General features: G+C 43.0%; 1 protein-coding gene across 3 annotated transcripts in view; it reads left to right on the top strand.

Annotated features, from left to right (window-relative positions):
• Positions 1 to 20,828, top strand: part of plekhm3 (pleckstrin homology domain containing, family M, member 3) — a 96,560-nt gene that overhangs the window by 11,684 nt on the left and 64,048 nt on the right. For all 3 annotated transcript variants that reach the window (XM_048535158.2, XM_048535159.2, XM_048535160.2), the window contains exons 2-3: positions 6,407 to 7,814; positions 18,380 to 19,267. In XM_048535158.2, the coding sequence (XP_048391115.1) occupies positions 7,229 to 7,814; positions 18,380 to 19,267 (1,474 nt within the window). In that variant the 5' untranslated portion in view covers positions 6,407 to 7,228. The remainder of the gene's footprint in view (positions 1 to 6,406; positions 7,815 to 18,379; positions 19,268 to 20,828) is intronic.

Below are 20,828 nucleotides of genomic sequence, written 5' to 3'. Positions count from 1 at the left end.
TGAGAACCAGGGCCGAGCCAAATTTGCAGAACAAAGTCTTGCTGTGGTTGTGTCCATCTAAAAAAATGTTCTCATGATGTCTGGGTCATTGGCATAAGGGTAGGGGAGTTCTCCCAATGTAAAAGATTTCATTTTACATCCATGGTAAATGAAGTATAATGTGGATAAATCCCAGGTTATCCACATTGGTTTCAAAAACAGGAAGGCAGGACATTATCTGAATGGAAATAGTTTGCGGGAAGGAGAGGTGCAATGAGACCTGGGTATCTTTGTATCCTTTGATAGTAAGCGTGCAGATACAGCAGGCAGTGAGGAAGGCAGTTGGTACATTGGCCATCGTAGTGAGAGAATTTGAGTACAAGAGTAGGGATGTTTTGCTACAAACAGATATTGCCTTAGTGAGACTACATTTAGAGTATTGCGTGCAGTTTTGGTCTGCGTATCTGAGGGAAAATGTTCTGGCTATGGACGGAATGCAATGAAGGCTAAGCAGATTGATTCCTAAGATGGCAAGACTGACTTATGAAGAGAGACTGAATTGTTTATGACTATATTCACAGGAATTATGAAGAATGATGGAGATGGGGCATCTTCATAGAAACCTATAAAATTCTGATTCGGACTAGGCAACGTAAATGCAGGAAGGATTTTCCTGATAGGAGCAGTACTGCACCTCCCAGTCATGAACCATTTCAAGTCTCCCTCCCATTCCTGAGACGACACATCCATCCTGGGCCTCCTGCAATGCCACAGTGATGCCACCCGAAGGTTATAGACAATAGACACTGGAGTAGGCCATTCGGCCCTTCAAGCCAGCACCAGCATTCATTATGATCATGGCTGATCATCCACAATCAGTATCCTGTTCCTGCCTTATCCCCATAACCCTTGATTCCACTATCTTTAAGAGCTCTGTCTATCTCTTTCTTGAAAGCATCCAGAGATTTGGCCTCCACTGCCTTCCGGGGCAGTGCATTCCATACATCCACCACTCTCTGGGTGAAGAAGTTTTTCCTCAACTCTGTTCTAAATGGCCTACCCCTTATTTTTAAACTGTGTCCTCTGGTCCTGGACTCATCCATCAGCGGAAACATGCTTCCTGCCTCCACAGTTTCCAATCTCTTAATAATCTTATACGTCTCAATCGGATCCCCTCTCATCCTTTTAAACTCAAGCGTATACAAGCCCAGTTGCTCCAATCTTTCAACATATGATAGTCCTGCCATTCCGGGAATTGACCTCGTGAACCTGCGCTGCGCTCCCTCAATAGCCAGAATGTCCTTCCTCAAATTGGGAGACCAAAACTGCACACAATACTCCGGGTGTGGTCTCACCAGGGCCCTGTACAGCTGCAGAAGGACCTCTTTGCTCCTATACTCAATTCCTCTTGTGATGAAGGCCAGCATGCCATTAGTTTTCTTCACTACCTGCTGTACCTGCATGCTTGCTTTCATTGACTGATGTACAAGAACACCTAGATCTCATTGTGCTTCCCCTTTACCTAACTTGACTCCATTGAGAGAGTAATCTGCCTTCCTGTTCTTGCCACCAAAGTGTGTAATCACACATTTATCCACATTAAACTGTATCTGCCATGCATCAGTCCACTCACCTAGCCTGTCCAAGTCACCCTGTATTCTAATAACCTCCTCCTCACATTTCACACTCCCACCCAACTTTGTGTCATCAGCAAATTTGCTAATATTACTTCTAATGCCTTTGACTATATCATTAATATATGTCGTAAACAGCTGCGGTCCCAGCACCGAACCCTGTGGTACCCCACTGGTCACTGCCTGCCATTCCGAAAGGGACCCGTTTATCACTACTCTTTGCTTCCTGTCAGCCAGCCAATTTTCAATCCAACTCAGTATTTTGCCCCCAATACCATTTTGTTCACCAATCTCCTAAGCGGGACTTTATCAAAGGCTTTCTGAAAGTCCAGGTACACTACATCCACTGGCTCTCCCTTATCCATCTTCATAGATACATCCTCAAAAAATTCCAGAAGATTAGTCAAGCACAACTTCCCCTTCGTAAATCCATGCTGACTCTGACCTATTCCGTTACTGCTATCCAAATGAGTCGTAATTTCATCTTTTATAATTGACTCCAGCATCTTTCCCACCACTGACGTCGGGCTAACCGGTCTGTAATTTCCTGTTTTCTCTCTCCCTCCTTTCTTGAAAAGTGGGACAACATTTGCCACCCTCCAATCCACAGGAACTGATCCTGAATCTATAGAACCTTGGAAAATAATTACCAACGCGTCAACAATTTCTAGAGCCACCTCCTTAAATACTCTGGGATGTAGACCATCAGGTCCCGGGGACTTATCAGCCTTCAGACCTAACAGTCTATCCAACACCATTTCCTGCCTAATATAAATACCCTTCAGTTTGTCCATTACCCTAGGTCCTTCAGCCACGACTGCTTCTGGGAGATTGCTTGTGTCTTCCCTAGTGAAGACAGATCCAAAGTACCTATTTAACTCTTCTGCTATTTCCTAGTTCCCCATAATAAATTCACCTGTTTCTGTCTTCAAGGGCCCAATTTTAGTCTTAACCTTTTTTTCTTTTCACATACCTAAAAAAGCTTCTACTATCCTCCTTTATATTTTTGGCCAGTTTTCCTTCATAGCTCATTTTTTCTGTGTATTGCCTTTTTAGTTATCAGCTGTTGCTCTTTAAAAGCTTCCTAGTCCTCCAGCTTCCCACTCATCTTTGCTATGTTGTACTACTTCTCTTTTATTTTTATACAGTCCTTAACTTCCCTCGTCAGCCACGGCTGCCCCCACCTCCCCTTAGGATCTTTCTTCCTCTTTGGAATGAACTGATCCTGCACCTTCTGCATTATATCCAGAAATACCTGCCATTGTTGTTCCACTGCGATCCCTGCTAGGGTATTGTACCATTGAACTTTGGCCAGCTCCTCCCTCATAGCTCCATAGTTCCCTTTATTCAACTGCAATACTGACACTTCCGATTCTCCCTTCTCCCTCTCAAACTGCAGATTAAAACTTAGCATATTATGGTCACTACCTCCTAATGGCTCCTTTACTTTGAGGTCCCTGATCAAATCCGGTTCGTTGCACAACACCAGATCCAGAATTGCCTCCTCCCTGGTAGGCTCCAGTACAAGCTGTTCTAAGAATCCATCTTGGAGGCACTCCACAAACTCCCTTTCTTGGGGTCCAGTACCATCCTGATTCTCCCAGTCTATCTGCATGTTGAAATCCCCCATAACAACTGTAGTGATACCTTTGTGACAGGCCAATTTCAACTCTTGATTCAACCTGCACCCTACCTCGTGACTACTGTTTGGGGGCCTGTAGATAACTCCCATTAGGGTCTTTCTACCCTTAGAATTTCTCAGCTCTATCCATACTGACTCTACATCTCCTGACTCTATGTCCCCCCTCGCAAGGGACCGAATATCATTTTTCGCCAATAGGGCTACCCCACCCCCTCTGCCCACCAATCTGTCCTTTCAATAGCACGTATAGCCTTGAATATTCATTTCCCAGGCCCTGTCCACTTGAAGCCACGTCTCGGTTATCCCCACAACAGCATACTTGCCAACTTCCAACTGAGCCTCAAGCTCATCCACCTTATTTCTTATGCTTCGTGCATTCATATATAATATTTTTAATTTGTTTCTCCACTCACCGTTCCTATCAATCCCTATTTCACTTGGTCATACTGTACGATCCCTTCTTGAGTTTTCTGCTCTGTTGATTCTGTTGTCTTTCTTAACCTCTCTTTATTCTCACTTTCCCTTTAACTTGAATCTTAAATTTCCAGTTTGGCCCCTCCCCCCCACTACTGAGTTTAAACACACCTGTGTTGCAGTGGCAAACCTGCCTGCCAGAAAGCTGGTCCCCCGATTATTAAGATGCAAAACGTCCCTCCTGTACAATTTATTCTTATGCCAAAACGTACCCCAGTGATCCAAGAATTTACATCCTTGCTCCCGACACCAGTCCCTCAGCATGGTTCAGGTCCATTATCTCTCTGTTCCTGCCCTCTCCAGCCCGAGGAACTGGAAGCAAACCAGAGATAACCACCCTGGAAGTCCTGCTTTTCAGCCTTCTTCCGAGTTCTCTGAAGTCCCGCTGTAGAATGCTCCTCCTTTTCTTCCCGACGTCATTAGTGCCGACATGCACCACCACCTCTGGGTCTTCACCTTTACCCTCGAGGATTGTCTGCACTCTCAGTGACGTCCTGGATCCTGGCACCAGGAAGGCAACACACCATCCTCAAATCTCGCCTGTTGCCGCAGAAACCCCTGTCAGTCCCTCTCACAACGGAGTCCCCTATTACCACAGCTCTCCGTGATGTCTGACTTCTCGGCTCTGCCTCTATAGCAGTTTTTGACTCGCAGACCTGTCCACCTCTCGGACTGTCCAAGACAGTCAGCCTCTTTACAATAGGTGCTTCCCCTGGGGTCACTTGTACTTCATTCATGTCTTCCTTTGTCATCGATGTCCCCCTTCTCTCTTCAGGTATCCTCGGTGTAGTGACCTTGCTGAAGGTCCTGTCCAGAAAATTCTCATTCTCTCGGATGAGCCTGAGGTCTTCAAGTTCTTTCCTCAGTGCTGCAACAACTTCCTTCAGAAGCTGAATGTGTACACACTTACCACAGCTATAGGAGCCAGAAACATCATCAGTGTCCCTGACCTCCCACATCATGCATGCAGCACACTGAATCAGCTTGGCAGTCATGTCTTCACCCTCTTCAACAGTGGCGTAATCTCCTCACTGAGCCTCTTCACCCTAAACTCGCACTTTACTCACCAGGCACTTCCCTTAGCCCTTGTGTGTTTGCTGTGAGTCTGTGGACTCTTAATTAGGTTAGAGGAGGAGGGTGGGAGGGAGGCCCTACTGTGTAGGACCTGGTGCTGAGAACACACCTACTTAAATAGCACTCCGCTGCAAAAAGGACCCGCTGGCTTCGAGGTAAGTACTTAAATAGCACTCACTTACCTTCCCAACTGCGCCTCTGCCCTGACCTCACGTCCGCCCGGCTCGCGCCGCTCTCCACTGCAAAAAAAAAAGGTTGCAGGAACAGCACCTCATATTCCACTTGGGAACCCTGCAGCCCAATGGTATCAATGTGGATTTCACAAGCTTTAAAATCTCCCCTCCCCCCTACTGTATCCCAAAACTAGCCCAGCTCATCCCCGCCTCCCTAACCTGTCCTTCCTCTCACTTATCCCTTCCTCCCACCTCAAGCTGCACCCCCATTTCCTACCTACTAACCTCATTCCGCCCCTTGACCTGCCTGTCCTCCTTGGACTGACCTATCTCCTCCCTACCTCCCCACCTGCATTCACCTTTTACTGGCTCCATCCCCACCTCTTTGACTCTTCTGTCTCCGCTCCACCTATCTTCTCCTCTGTCCATCTTCTATCCGCCTCCCCCTCTCTCCCTATTTATTTCAGAACTCCCTTCCCCTCCCCCATTTCTGATGAAGGGTCGAGGCCTGAAACATCAGTCTTCCCGATCCTAAGATGCTGCTTGGCCTGCTGTGTTCTTCCAGCTCCACACCTTGTTATCCCGGATTCTCCAGCATCTGCAGTTCCTGTTATCAAGGCATTTCCTGGTGACCTGTTTTAGAATCAAAGCTGTAATCCAGATCCAGAGGTCATGGTCTAAAGGTAAGGAAAGGCCATTTAAGACTGAGCTAAGGAGAACTTTCTTCACCAGGAGTATGGTGAGTCTGTGGAATTCTCTGCCACAGAAAGTGGTTGAAGCTAAAACATTAAATGTTGTTGAAGTGCATCCTGAAGATGGTATGTGCAACTCGCACAATGGAGTGAATGAATGTTTGTATTTTGAAGGTACCTTAAACCAATTTCCAATATTCTTTCATGGCATGGGCTCAAGTAGGTAGCATGAAGTAAAAAATGCTCATCAATTTCTGACAGAATGTGAAGGCCTTTCTCAGGAAAGGGTTGGATTGTGTGCTGAGTGAGATATGCAGACCGACTCAAGCGGCAAACTTTTCTGTAATAGCAGAATGACAGATGAATTATCTAATCTAAAGTATTCAACAAATCTCGCACATTGGTTGAGTGGCCTTGGTCATATTCACTGTACATCCTGTTCCCCCTTTCCATCCTCCCTAACCTGGTCTCCCAGCCTAAACTAGCCATCCACGTAATTGATACATGTACATAACCTAAACCACTTTGATTAGATTCCAGACTCCCCCTCGCTTCTAGTTAGCTATTAATCTATGTCTAAACCGTCTGAATTCTTTGTATTTGTATATTAGACATATGAGAAATATTTTTAATGTTGATATTGACCCTGTATCCTGCATGTTTTGAAATTAATGTCTGCTATGTCTTTACGATGGCAAATACAGAATGAAAGTAATCTGTTTTTCCTTCTCCCCTCAGGGGTTGACCTGTAATGCCTGTAACCATCTCTTGACGTGGGCAATAATTGAATAATGGGTATGGCAATAGGAAGGACCTTTGTGCTAAACTCTTGAGAAATAACCCATACGTGGCAGCCCAGAAATCTTCTAATTCATTGTAAGCTGTCAATCTGCACTCGTTTTCCTGAGACAGGTGTTTGTTGTATGATGCAGGTCCAATGCTTTGTGAAGATGGAATTGTGATCTGAAAGCACCTCCATGTACTTCAGTCACTCGCCACTATTGAAGCATCTTGATAGATGACAAGATTGAAGTGAAAAGATAGAAGAATTCATCATCAACCCTCAGACCATACCGGCCCATCAACGTTCCTTTGCTTTGATAGCACATGAGGCCTCCAGCTGAAGAGCAGGCATGAGACCTTTTATTTGGTGATGACAATATTTTTGTTTTAGTGCCATAATTTTAGATATTTTTGGTTTCTTTTCTCAGCACTTTGTATTGGCTTGCATTTTGTCTGATTATAGATCTTGCAAACTGAATAAAGGAACCACTCCCAATCTTTCTTCAAGTGAGTTTTGCTGCCATAGTAACATGCCCTGTTTGCTCTACTGTATGCTGTCAGATGCAAGGGTTAAGTGCGTTATACGTAAGTGATGAAACTGGCCTGTTGTATGAGTTCGCTGGTGAGTTGGAAGAATTTGACTCCTAGTAACAGTCGAGGAACTTTTTGAAGAGAATAGGGTTGCCAAACTCTTGAGTTGCTTCCCTTTTGATCAAAATATTTTGGACTGATTACTCAATTGTTTGTTGCTCAGCCCTGAGCTGAAGACCGTAGCTAATGGAGGCACTGGAAGCAGATGATATCAGCCCTGCTTTGGAGGCCACGGAGGAGTTCTTTCTTTTCAGTGGCATTGATGACCAGGTAGGACATAATGATCTCCCAAAACAGGAGGTGTTTGGCATCCAAGAGGTCCCAGTGATAATTGGGCATGATGTCCTCAAGGTGAAGGGTGAGAGATCACATAAAACAGATGGCACCAGAATTACATCTGAGAAAATGAGCAAATCAGAGTATGCAAAGAAAATAGAATTGAGAAGAAACGCCCCCACCAGCAAACCAGTCGGAGTGGCTAATGGGCCAACACAACAGTGGACCATCAGTGCAGACACCGAGAGCTCCTTCATCTCGAACAGTTATGGAGCAGTTCACTCCAAGATTGGCAGTCTGCCTCAAGAATGGTCACCCAGCTGGCCACTAGCTGTCCGATCGCAATCTGACATTGTTCCATCTCATTGCAAATCACAGTCTGGTCCGTTGCCAACCCACTGTCCACTGGATTCGAACATCCCTCCCTCCTGCATCTCTTCCTCATCCTCGTTTAGCAAAGGCGGGAACTTTGCAATGGTCAATCAAAGCCAAGACAGTAAGTACCATCCAGTTTACAGCTGCTCTCACCTTCCTGTTACAGCAGTAAGTGATAGTCAAACTGCAACTCTGTCTTCTGGAATGTTGACCATTATTTCAAGTGGATTAGAATTCAAAGGGTTGGAGGTTATGCTCAAATTGGTTCAATGCTCTGGTTGGACTGCTTCTGGAGAACTGAGTTCTGTTTTGATCTCTGCAAGTCAGGAAGACTGTGTTGTCATTGGATTATAATAATTAATTATTATAAATAATAATTATCATTCTCCAGAATGATACCATGGCTAAAAAATTTAAAATGTGAAATTAAATTATGACAAACAGTTGCATTTACTAGATTTCAGTTCTATTTAGCACAGAAGATTAAGCAGAGAACTCATTGTGCAGATCAAATTCCTTGATAGGGTAAATAGAAAGTATTTCCTCTGGTATAGGAGTCCAGAATAGTGGTTAAAATTAGAGCTGGACCATTCCCGATAACATCAGGAGCACTTCTTCTCTCAAAGGTTAGTGAAGATCTGTGACTCCATCCTGGTGATGGTGGCAGGTATTATTGAAAATCTCAGAATTAAGGTTAGCCATTAAGGGTCGCTAAGATCAGGTGGGAACATGGGAGTTATGATACCAAGCCATGTACTAGTTGAATTTGTAGGTGGCTCAATGGGATGAATGATTTCGCATTCTTGTATAGACCCACTTCAAATTAGAGATTAATAGCAGGGATCCTGTCTGCTGGTCTCCCAGCAAGTGAAGAAAACTTATGTTACCAAACAGAACCTGGACATTGATGTAAAAGTACACAGGCTCACTCTTTGATAACGGCTTTGCGAATTTTTATCATTGTTTGTTAACTCTGTGCGATATTTTGCCTTTTTGTTTACATTTTCAGTCTGCTTTCTATTGGTGCCTTACTGGAAGGTATGGTTCCAAATGCAAGATGTCATGTGATCCAGAATAGTGAATAACATCAAAGGCATTGTTCTAATCTTTGTATTACTGGAAAAAGGGGAGGGGAATCATCCTGGGACCCTGCATTTGATTGAAATCCCAGTGATCATTGTTCTGACTTGTATGATGAATAGCCTGGCTGAGGTCTGCAAGGTGTCAGGCTATCTGTGTCCAACTTGGACTGGTACCTTCAGGAGAGAAGGACACGAACTGCTTATCGTGGAATTGAATAATAATAGAAGAAAATGTTTAGAATTAGCTAAAAAATTCCAAAAGAAAGTAGTGTTGGATCTCATGAGAGTTTGCTATTGAATCCCAGAAAGACAAGTGAATCATCATTTTTAGACAAAAGCGAAACATTGATATGATGTGAGGTTTGCGGTTTGGAAGATTAGAAGAAATGTGACAGGTGAAGCCTTATCACTGTCTTCTGGGCTAGATGAAATAGTTTCCCTCAGGTGTCAGCTGTGGCTCAGCAATAGGACTTCCATCCCAGAGTCAGGAGATTGCAATTTTGAAACTCACAATGCTTTGACAGACTCACAGTGCAGTACAGTACTGGAGAGTATTGCATTGTTTGAGGTATTGGCTTTTGGATGAGATATCAAACTGAGTCTCATCTGGCTGTGCATTTGGAAAGGATTTTATGCCACTATTTTGAAGTGCAAAACGATCTTCTCCAGTGCATTTGACAAGGATTTATCCTTCAGTCCAAATCAGGTGACCTGTCATTATCTCATTGCTGTTCATGGGATCTCACTCAGTTCACGATGGCTGCTCTGCTTCCTACATTATAGCAGTAACTTAATGGCTGTAGAACACTTTAGGACATCCTGAGATCGTGACAGGCCCAATATAAATGCAAATCTTTTTCTTGTATCAAAATCAGTCTCAACTTTAAAAAACCTCAGTGGAGTTGATGCCAGGGTTCAGGTCTGCTGATCTTTGAAAGCTTCTGACATTACTCCATTGTAATTGAAAAAAATTCTGCATCTTCTTGTGGTAAAAAGAAATGGTGTCCAGTTAGATAGCCTATTTTCCACAGCTGTTTGAAGAATCCATCATCTGCTGACCAGCCCGAGGATTTTGAAGTCTGTGAAAGATGTCTAGTGTGGTCAGTGTTCGTGGTAATTCTCTTAAAATAGCCAAAGTAAAAGACTAATTTCAGTGTTGGTCTGCTAGTTCTGAAGTCACCTTAAATTTCAAATTTTTTTGGGGGGGGATTGTAAACTACTTCTCCGGATTTATTTGCAGACAAAACAGTGTACAAATCAAAACAGGTTAGCACAAACCAAAAATGGAAATGAATCTGATTGACTGCTTAAAATCAAAGACTCTAATAACTCTTCTCTGTGAATCTTTGAAAGGATTTCTCCATGGTTCCCGTTTTCTCCCTGGTTCGGAAAAGGCTGCTGAAGTAGTTTGCAGGTCAACTGTCCCCTTGCTTCATCAGGACACTGTCTAGTTTAGTCCACCAGAAGCAGATGTATGAGGATCATCTGTTGTGAATTAGCCAGAACATAAACAAAATAGTTTTACCATTTGATAGTAAAAGAAATCCGGAAAAACAAACCAATAATTACACTTCCCTCAAGTTCCTTAATAATTTGTTTAGTGTGACACTTGATATCAAGCAGTGATGACCTGATTCCAAGACACATTCACTTTAGATGTGAGGGTAAACTGGCAAATGTACATATAATGTAGTGCAGAATTCCAAGTCTGCTCATGTGTTGTAATGCCCTTAGGGAAGGCAAAGTGCATTGTTAAACTGCCTCAACCATGCTCTGCAGTTGCATGTTTAAAGTTGAAGATCATACTTGCTCACTGAGCTGGCTGGTTGTAGTTCAGACGTTTTATCACCGTGCTAGGTAACATCATCAGTGTGGCCTCCAATGAAGCGATGTTGTTCTACTGTGCTTAGAATTTATCTGATCTGGCCTGAGGTATTTTGCGTCATTTCTGGTTCACATTTTGCAAAAGTTTGTACATGGGCTCTAATTCCCCATGTTTATTGATTGCATTATGGGTGGAAAACCAGGCCTGTAGGAATTACCATGCATGTCTGTGATTGGCTTGATGCAGCCATTTTGTTTGGCTGGTTTGTACGCCTGTGGGTTGTTGAATAGAGGTTTGTATTTCACACTGTGGGGGAGTACCTGGTTCCTGAGGCATTTGTGGAGAAAGTGAAGTTGTTTGTAGGTAGTGCTCAGTCGGTTGATGAAGGTTTCCCACTGTCAGGCTATTTTGAGCGTGTTGCACCTGTACCTGTGTACAGTTCTTGCGAAAATTTGTAGCTCAAGCCATCCATAGACATGCATGGGACTTCCTAGAGGCCTGGTTCTCCACCCATAATGCAATCTATAAATGTGTGGAATTAGACCCCGTATGCAAACCCATGCAAAAAGAACTGGAAATGAGACAAAATACCCCAACAGACCAGATCATATGAATTTTAAGCAGAATAGAACAACATCACTTCATCGGAGGCTGCAGTGACGATACCTAGCATGGTGAGAAAACTTGTGAACTATAACAAGCCAGCTCGGCGAGCAAATCAACAACTTGACCCACAATCTGAGCTACAAATCTTTGCAAGAACCTTGAAGTTCATACAAAGCTTACCAATTGATTCTCAGCAAAAAGGCTACTTTCATTCAAAGAATAAAGTAGACTTCAGATCATTTAAAATTTCTCACAGAAATTGAAATCCATAAGCTAAGCACAAATAAAAGATTGTTAATAGAGAAATACTACATTCAAACCATTATGTGCATAACACACAAAATAACAAAAATACATAAAAATAACTGAAGTACAGTTCTATAGCAGCAATATATGTCATCAACGCTGCACTCAAGTGTGAAGTTGTGGATTTACTGCACCAGACAGAAATGTGCAGTAAATCCACAACTTCACACTTGAGTTTGTTTTCCAAATAAATAAGGTTTGTGTTGCCAGTGGTTAGACCCAACATAAAAAGAAACCTTCCCTCCAATTCCTAGCAAGGACATGCCTTGGCAATTATTACAATCGATGTGATCCCCTTTGTCTCTACAATGTGACGGTATCTGCATCATGTACATCTTACGACATTAATATTTCCTTCTAACCAAAAGACGAGTTTGTGGAGATGCTATAACAGTTGGTTTCTGCATTTGATAACTTCAAGTGGGATGCCCTTGTTTCCTAGCAAGCAGGGAAACGGCAGTGTTTGAGTTCTAATGCAGTGGGTTCGCTGTGCAGCTTCTCCATGTCAGGAAAGTCTGAAACAACACTATGAATGTCCTCTATTGCTCCAACCTCCTTTCCAACTGCTTGCTAGGTTCAGTAATGATCAGGGATCTCTGCCTTCCTCTTTAAGGAGTTGAAGCTCTGGTTGAACTTTTGGTTGAAACTCTGGGACAGCAAACAGTCTTAATTGGCCCTGTGATGAGCTGTCTGCTGAGACTGGTCAGTTGTGGTAGAGTAGAGTATCAAGACTTGGTTTTACTAGGAACTTGATTGTAGTTCATGAGGCCTCTCCGTTTTAGTTGTGGTATTTTGTCCATTTCAGACAAATAAGCCTGAAACCAGTCAGCACTCACCTGATTTTCTTTTCTTTGCTCAGTGAGAATAAAGTTATTTATGGTGTTTTGTGGATGTGACATTACTCTGACCTTGGATGGTGAGGTCCAATCGAGGAAGTTGAGCAACTCCTGGATTCTTTCTGGACACAAAGAGCATTGAGGATAATCTTTTTCTTCTTGAAGTGATGCACTTTACTTGGTTGAACTCTAACCTTGCTACATGCTGGGGAGTGTTCGGTAACATGGTCGGTGCTGTGATAGTTAAGAGTCATGAGGGCACTACTGAAGGTGATGATGAGATCGAACTGGTGCTGGTGCTGTACTGTAGGCTGTCTCAAGGATGCCCTGACAGCTTGGTTTGGAAGTAGCTGACTGTCTCACACATGCTATGGCAACAGCAGAACTCCAACAAGCTCTTGTCATTTATATTCGACTTGCAAATACCTTGGTTCATAGTACATGTTGATCAAGCTGTGAAGTCGGTTCCCACTCTTGCATTGAAATCCACCATGATGAACGTTCATTCAGTGCTAGGAAATCTGATGGCAATTTTCCACATTCTCCTTGAAAGTAAGTCCAGCAATCCTCATCAGCTACCAGCCTCCTTTGTTCACTGAGGCTGTTCCCACGTTGAATAATATCCCCCTTTATTTGGAGGCAATGATACAAGTTCAAAAGTGTGGTTATGACACATGGTACCTGTTATGCCCATCACTTTGTTGGGAATGTCAGACATCATACTTTGGCTCTCTCCACCACTGATTTGTACCCATACATCGATGATTGGATGGTGCTGCTTCCTGTTCTTGTCTGGAACTAGAAAAATTTATCAAGAACCAAAAGAACTGTGGATGCTGTAAATCAGGAACAAAAACAAAGTTGTTGGAAAAGCTGAGCAGGTCTGGCAGCATCTGTGGGGGAGGAAAAAAAGAGTTAACGTTTTGGGTCCGGTGACCCTTCCTCAGAATTGAAAAATTAATCAGTTTTGCTTCCATTTTCCACCTTTTTCACACCTTAACCTAGCCTATCTCTAACTGTTCCTGTTCCATCCTTGACTCCTCTGTCTCTGTTTCTGGGGATTGACTATCTCCTAATATTTATTACAAATCCACGATTACTTTGATAACATTTCCTCCAATCCTACTTCCTATAAGGACTCAGTTTCATTTTCCTACTTTCTCCATCTCTGTTGCATCTATTTTGATGATGCTACCTTTCACAAAGGAACTTCTGCAATACCTTCCTGTTTTCCTTAACAAGGGTTTAACTTGCTGTTCTGAAGATGCCGTATCAAATGTGATGTGTACGATGGTTTCTCCAGCATTTTTCATGTTTGTTGAGGATTTACTTACTGTGAATTGATAGGGCCCGCAATTGTAACTGATCTGTTTCTGACATTTGTCCTCACTCCTTCCAGGACTACAATGAGGCTCCCCTTGACTTCACCTCACTTCATTTTACTTCACTTCCACCAACCTTGATATGCAAAGGTTCATCCTTTGCCATTTTTGTTACCTTCAGCATAATATCACCATCAAACACATCTTCCCCCTCCCTACCAGTTCACTCCCCTCTCACCCCCATTAGCAAGTTCCCAAGCAATTGCAGGAGATGTAAAATGGTAAGTGTTACATCATACTCCACACTGTCCAAGGTGACGCACCAACTTACATATTCTACATTTAATCTAGTCTACTGTATTCCCCACTCAGTGCAGCTTCCATTTTATTGGGGGAACAGATTAGGTGACCACTTTGTAGAACACCTCCACTCAGTTGTGAGTGCGAGTATGACCTCAACCCTCCAATTGCTTGCCATTCTGATATACCATCTTTCTTTCATGGTCATGTCACAGACCAAGTCCAACGTTCCAGTGAAGCCTAATGTACCTTGAGGAAAAGCACCTTATTTTCTGATTAGGCATTTTGCAGCTTTTTGGACAGACCTTTGACAAAACTTGGAGACCATGAAAGACCTCCATTTTGATGAAAAACCAAAGCACGGCAGATGCTGTAAATCGGAAACAAAAACAAATTGCTGGAAAAACCTAGCAGGTCTGGTAGCATCAATGGAGAGAAAAGCAGAGTTAATGTTTCGGGTCCAGTGATCCTTTTTCAGAAGCCTTGGTCTTGAGTCTTTGCTCCAAGCTCTGTTGATGAGCCATTAACTCCATCCCTCTCCAGAGAACTCAAGCCAGTCTGTTCACAAAGCAGATGGCACATTTGATCCTAAGCTGAGCTTTCCAACCTGCAGTGACATGTTTCTAAAACCCGTCTATTTCCACCTCTTGTAACATCACGTTACTTCACCCTGTTAAAGCTCATCTACTGCTGAAACCCTCACCTGTGCCTTTGTTACTTTTAGGCTTGTCTATTCCAATGCAGTCCTGGCTGGCCTTCCACATTCTAATCTTATTGTAATTTTGATCTGACATAACAGACTGCATGTGAATAAAATTATGAATCTTTTTCCCCATAACCTCACATGCACACTGACCTATATTGCCTCCTCATAAAGTAATGTTTTGATTTTTAAAATTCTCATCCTTTTAGGTCTCACCTCTCCTATCTCTCTCATCGCCTCCAGGCCCACAATCCTTTGAAATATTTGTATTTATCTAATTCTGAGCTCTTGTGCATTTCCAATTTTGTGCAGGGTGATGTTGCAGTGGCAATCTTACTAGACTTGCAGTTCAAAACCCTAGTCTAATGGTCTGGTCACTTGGTTTTGAATATCACCGTGGCAGTGTTGAATTTTGTACTCAATAAAGGTTCTGGGAGTTAAAAAGCTAACCTAATTCTGATCATATTTGCACTGTTCTAATTCTGCACTCTTTATCGTAAGCCATCTGGTTTAACTGTTGCCCTTATTATCCTTAGGGCGGCACAGTGGCTCAGTTGATAGCACCGCAGTCTCACAGCGCCAGGGACCCGGGTTCGATTCCAGCCTCAGGCGACTGGCTGTGTGGAGTTTGCACGTTCTCCTCGTGTATGCGTGGGTTTCCTCCGGGTGCTCCAGTTTCCTCCCACAGTCCAAAGATGTACAGACTAGGTGGATCGGCCATGCTAAATTGCCCGAAGTGTTCAGGGGTGTGTGGGCTGTAGGGGGATGGGTCTGGGTGGGATGCTTCAAGGGACTTGTTTTCCAAAGGGCCTGTTTCCACACTGTAGAGAATCTATTCTTAAAAAAAATCCTTTATTGGAATGATCTAAATATGACTCCAGACCACAGCAATGTGGTTGATTCTTGACTGTTCTTTGGGAAATTACAAATGGGCATTAAATGCCAGCGATGTTCACATCCCATAAATGTCTAAAGAAAATATCCTAGCTGGCCTGTCTCTGCACTGTAGGCATTCTACGGCCCATCACTGGGGGAAGAGGTCTTTAATTACATGAGCCCCATGTTTTGAAATTTCCTCCTACATCTCTCGTCCTTTCTACCTAACATTCATCCCCTAGCACACTTTTTAAAATCTATCTCTTTGACCAAGTTTTCGGTCACCTGATTGAAAAATCTCACAATGTCATACTTTTGTTTTGTAATGTTCCTGTGAAGCACCTTGAGATGTTTCATTATGTTACAGGAGATGTATAAATATAAATTGTTGGGGCTGAAGTTTGCAAGAAGATCATTGTATTCCCTGTGATCGTTAAATATTTATGCTGGTCCTCTTGACATCCCATGTTGATCTCATTGGCCAAAGGTACACACAGTCGGTATCTAGTTGCACACATGGGATCAAAGAAACCGGAATAAACCATTCATCCCTTCAAGCCCATTGTCATTCAGTGAGATCATGATTGATCAGCGCTTTAACCCCATCTATCCATTTTTCTGTTGTATCCCTTCAACTCCTTACCCAACCATAGAATATCAATCAAGTTCTTGTATGCAATTGTGTCAGCCTCTGATCTAATGACCATCATCCAATGGGCCCAAATCATTGTTTACTTTACTGGTAGCACGTGGTACACATGATCTCTTGGACTGGTTTCAATTTGTCTTGACTGAATTGGAAAGAAATTTTTCTCTGGCCTTGGGTTGCTTTGTTTTTTCCTCTCCCTTCCAGAAAGACACTTGGCTGTGCAGCTCTGTGATAGGTGGGTATATGGGAAAGAAATGAAGGCTTGATGCGCCTGTCATCGTGAGTCATTGTAGGAGCAGCCACCACAGTCTGGTTGGTTTCTGCCCCAGTTTTATATCCTTGTATGTTTTGCTCACCAGCTTTCTATTTCTTGCAGTCCAGTCAGCGCTCAAGGGGAAAAAACAGTGCATTTATACTGTACCTTTCATAGTCCTGGAATTACATGTATACATAAAAAGAACAGCACTGGAACAGACTAAGTGTTTGCTAGCATTTTATGTGCAACACGAGACTGATCCAACTATACATCATCTAATCTTAATGATTTGACCTTTTGTCCGTCGTATTTCTCCAGCTTCACGTCAACTTCTCCTCCGTGTAGTAGCAAGTTGCTTTTTCTGGGAAAAGCAATTTTATTAGGACCACCTCTTACTTAGGAAACTGCATGTTTGCTTAGGATCTGTCAAAGGTGGAAACACCTTCCAGTCTGCCGATCAAGCCACTCAGTTTAAAACAAATCCAAAAGACTTTACAGCCAATCAAGTATTTTGAAGTGTAGTCACTGTTGAACTGTTGAAATGCAACTTGCAGGCATGGCAGTCCATTACAGCATTGAGAAAACGGAGCAGGTAATCTGATACTTAAATGATGCAGACTACAAGATAAATGTTAGCTAGACATTGGGAATCTCTCTTGCTCTTCAGAATTTTGTGGAATCTTTTACGTCTACCTGAAGAAGAAAATAAGCACTTGTTTTAAGGTTTCATCTGAAAGATGGCATCTCCTGACAGTACAGCACTCCTTGGTTATGCATTGAAGTGTAGGCTCATATTTTCTGCTCCACTTCCTGCAGTGAGAAATTGAACCCACAGCCTTCGGGCTCTGAAGGAGTTACAAACTAAGCCACACCATTGTTTGTAGGAGAGGAAACTGGATAAGAGGGAAGCCATGTATCTTTCAGGTGTTGGAGTAGGTGAGAGAGAGCAGTGTGAAAGTTAGAACAGTGAGTTTTGATCTTTGATTCTCGGATGTGAGTTTGAATCACGCTCAGGCTTGGGGAATGTCATTTTTATTCAAAAGTAAACAAGTTTAGAACAGTTTTGACTCAGTTGCCTGGGATCATTAACTTGATGTATAAAACTACCCCTTAATATGAGTATTGATAAAGATTTCTTGAAGGATCATAGTTACAGATGGAATAGCAATGTTACAGTGAAGCCTCAAAGGTGCATTTTTTTTGAGATTGAATGCTAAACATAGAGTAATGCAGTTACAAACAAACTGCTATTGTTGAATGCACAATGATTTTCCTCAAGTATATGGATGTCAGATTTGCTTCTTAAAAAAAATTAATCATTGTTGTCTGATGACACTACTCAGTGCAGTTTTTGAAAGCAGCAACAAATTGGCAAGTTTTTTATTGTCTAATATCTTAAGGTTGTTCGTAGGTCCATAGAGTAATTCACCATATTTGGATCTTCAGCAGAAAAAGATGTTAGATGACCAAAAATTTAGCCAAAGGTGGGTTTTGGGGAGCGATTTGTTTTTTTTCAGAGTTTTCCAGAATTTGAGGCTCGTGCAGCCCCACAAGATAGTCACGAGTCAAGAGCTGATATAAAATAGGAATGCACAAGATGTCAGAAATTCAACAAGTGCACAGACTGCTGACAGTTGTGGGTCTGTTTACAAGGGTGAAGCAACTGAGGGATTTAAAAGCAGGACTGGAAATACTGAATTCAAGACGAGGCCAGACCTGGAGCCAGTATGGGTCAACAAGCACAGGTGATGGGTGAATAGAACTTTATACAAGTCAGAATATGAATGGTAAATGTTTTTGATGAGCTCCAGGTTTGCAGAGGGTGGAAGATGGGAGACTGAATCATGTGTTAAAATACTTTGAATCTGGAGTTGACAAAGACATGGATAAGCAAATTACAAATCTTTCTGTCTTTCATTCTGCAGATTCTCAGCCCCTGGGCCGAGATGTCATAAAGAAGGGAAGCCTGGCCATAAGGCAAGATCATGCCAGCCTGTGGAAGGAGTGCTATGTTGAGCTTTGTCGCCGTGAGCTGTGTCTGTACAGTGTGGTGACTGGTGACTACTCTCACCTCTGTAACGTGTACTACCTGAGCCACTGCCAAAGCATTACCCTGTCGATCAGCCATGGTGACCATGTCCTGGAGGTTCTCTTTTCCAATGGCGCTCAGCTGCAACTGCAAGCACGCTCCCGGGAGGAGGCTGAACAATGGAGGCAGGACCTCCTGGCACAAATGCTTGCCTTGAGCCTGCCAAACAGGACCCAGACCCCACCACCAGCAAATTGGCAACCTGGGACTTGTCAAGTAAAAACCGTCCAGCCCGCTGCTGTCCAATTGCGCCCAGAAGGTACAGTACGGATAGGGGTGCTTCATATGCTGATGCCTCAGAACAACTGGAATTCTTACGCCTTTGTCCTTAGCCAAAGCCAACTCAAGTACTTTCGAACTAATGACCTACAGGAAGAGCCCTTGGCATCTTACAGGATTAATCAATGCCTCAACGTTGAGGTGACAGAGGAGTCTACCCCGCGCCTCAAGGTGTCTTTTCCTGAAGAGGTTCTCATTCTCATGGCAGACAGCCAACAAGAGACCCAGGAGTGGATGGAGGTGATCAAGGCTATGATCAACTCCAAGCAGGTGGCTAATAGCTCAAAGTGCTTCTCAGTGAGCGATCAGAAGGCGAAGGGGCTGGACTGCAGTGATGGTGGCACAAAAAGGAATAAGCGATACTCGGTGACCAGCAGCTTTCTAAGCCTCCTGACAGTGATTGCAGTAGAGAAGGGGCTCACTGCTCAGAGCTTCAGGTGTGCAGGTGAATGTTTACGTCCTTTTACTAAAGTTTTCCAAAAAGAAGTGATGGGAGCTGAATCTCATTAACATTGAGTGTTTAGTTTTCCCAGGGGAAGACCTCTTGGTTTTTTTTTAGGAGGATCTCACCTGAGGAGGGTGGGATGCAGGCAACAAATGACCTAGGGGAGGCCTCTGACACTACTTCTGTTAAGACTTGGTAACTAGGGGCAGGAATTGGCCCACTATAAAGCTGAACTTTTCACTTTGGGGGCAATTAAGGATGGGCAATAAGAGCTGGCCAAGCCAGTGACATCCATACCTCATGAAAGAGACCCCCACCATCAGCCGTTTGAGAGTTATGCTCACGCTCTCCCCCATTATAGGAAACAGTTTCTGTTCTTATAGCCCGTCAAATCCTGTAAATATCATAAACGTTCATCTTGACCACCCTTTGATCATCTATGTTAGCCTTTGCAACCTCTTCTCAGAATTTAACTCGTTTAGCCCTGGTATCATTCTGGTGATCTGCTCTGCACCAATCTAAATTTGTTATATCCTACCTGAGGTTTAGAGCCAGACTGAATGTAACATTAAATAAGGTCTGAGCAGACTATTATAATAACAGTAAAGCAGTTCCACCTTTGTGCCCTTAACTTTACCAAAAGAGCCATAGAACACAAAAGCAAAGGTATGATGAAACTTTATTAAACATGACTCCAAGCTCTGCCAGAATATTACGTACTAATCTGAGCATGCCATAGTTTAGGAAGAGTGTGAAGGCACTGGTGAGTGTACTGAAAAGATTTACTGAATGCAAATTGCTGGATAAAACCAAATGCACGAGTAGAATCGTATTTGCATATGGATGTTATCACAAATTGATTTACTTGCACTAAATCTCCTAATGTAAACAGACTGAATAATTCGAAATATTTACACTAAATCTTTGGAAAGTTACTCAAATCTGAATTAAGAGATTGTAGAAATTTACATGTCATTTGTGCTATTGTGTCCACATCCATCCTACTTCCAATTTGCATCTCTTAATCTGTACTGTTGCTGTTTAGGGAATTTCCAGTGTATATCCCGAGGACTTTTTAAATCTTATGAGGGTTTTTGCCCTTACCACACTTGAAGACAGTGAGTTTCAGATCTGATTGCTCTCTGGGTGAAGGAAATCCACCCGGCCTGCCGAATCCCTTCTAAACCTTTACTTGTGTTTCCTAAATCTCTGCCCTTGGTTATGGGCCCCTCAGCTGAGGGGAATATGACCTAGCTATGTATTCTGTGCAGACCTTTTGGTGTTTTTTACAGTTCCGTTAGGTTTTCCCTGCCAATAACTTTCTTTTTTAAAGAAAACAGCCTTAGCCATCTAATATTTCCTCATTGTTAAAGTTCTAAAGTCCAAGTGACGTCCTCATAAATCTGTTCAGTAATGGTAAAATTTATCTAGACAGGGCAAATCCAGAGCAGTCCATACATGCAAATTGGCCAATGACTTGAGTAGAGGAACAGAAGACCAGTCGAATCATTTTCCCCCTGAAGCTTCCCTTAAGATAACTGGTGCTCGACGTCACTCAGTT

This window comes from Stegostoma tigrinum, chromosome 7 (genome assembly GCF_030684315.1).
Source record: "Stegostoma tigrinum isolate sSteTig4 chromosome 7, sSteTig4.hap1, whole genome shotgun sequence".
NCBI classification, from domain to species: domain Eukaryota; kingdom Metazoa; phylum Chordata; class Chondrichthyes; order Orectolobiformes; family Stegostomatidae; genus Stegostoma; species Stegostoma tigrinum.
The sequence above is the reverse complement of the archived record's forward strand: the minus strand, read 5'-3'. Positions and strand labels throughout refer to the sequence as shown.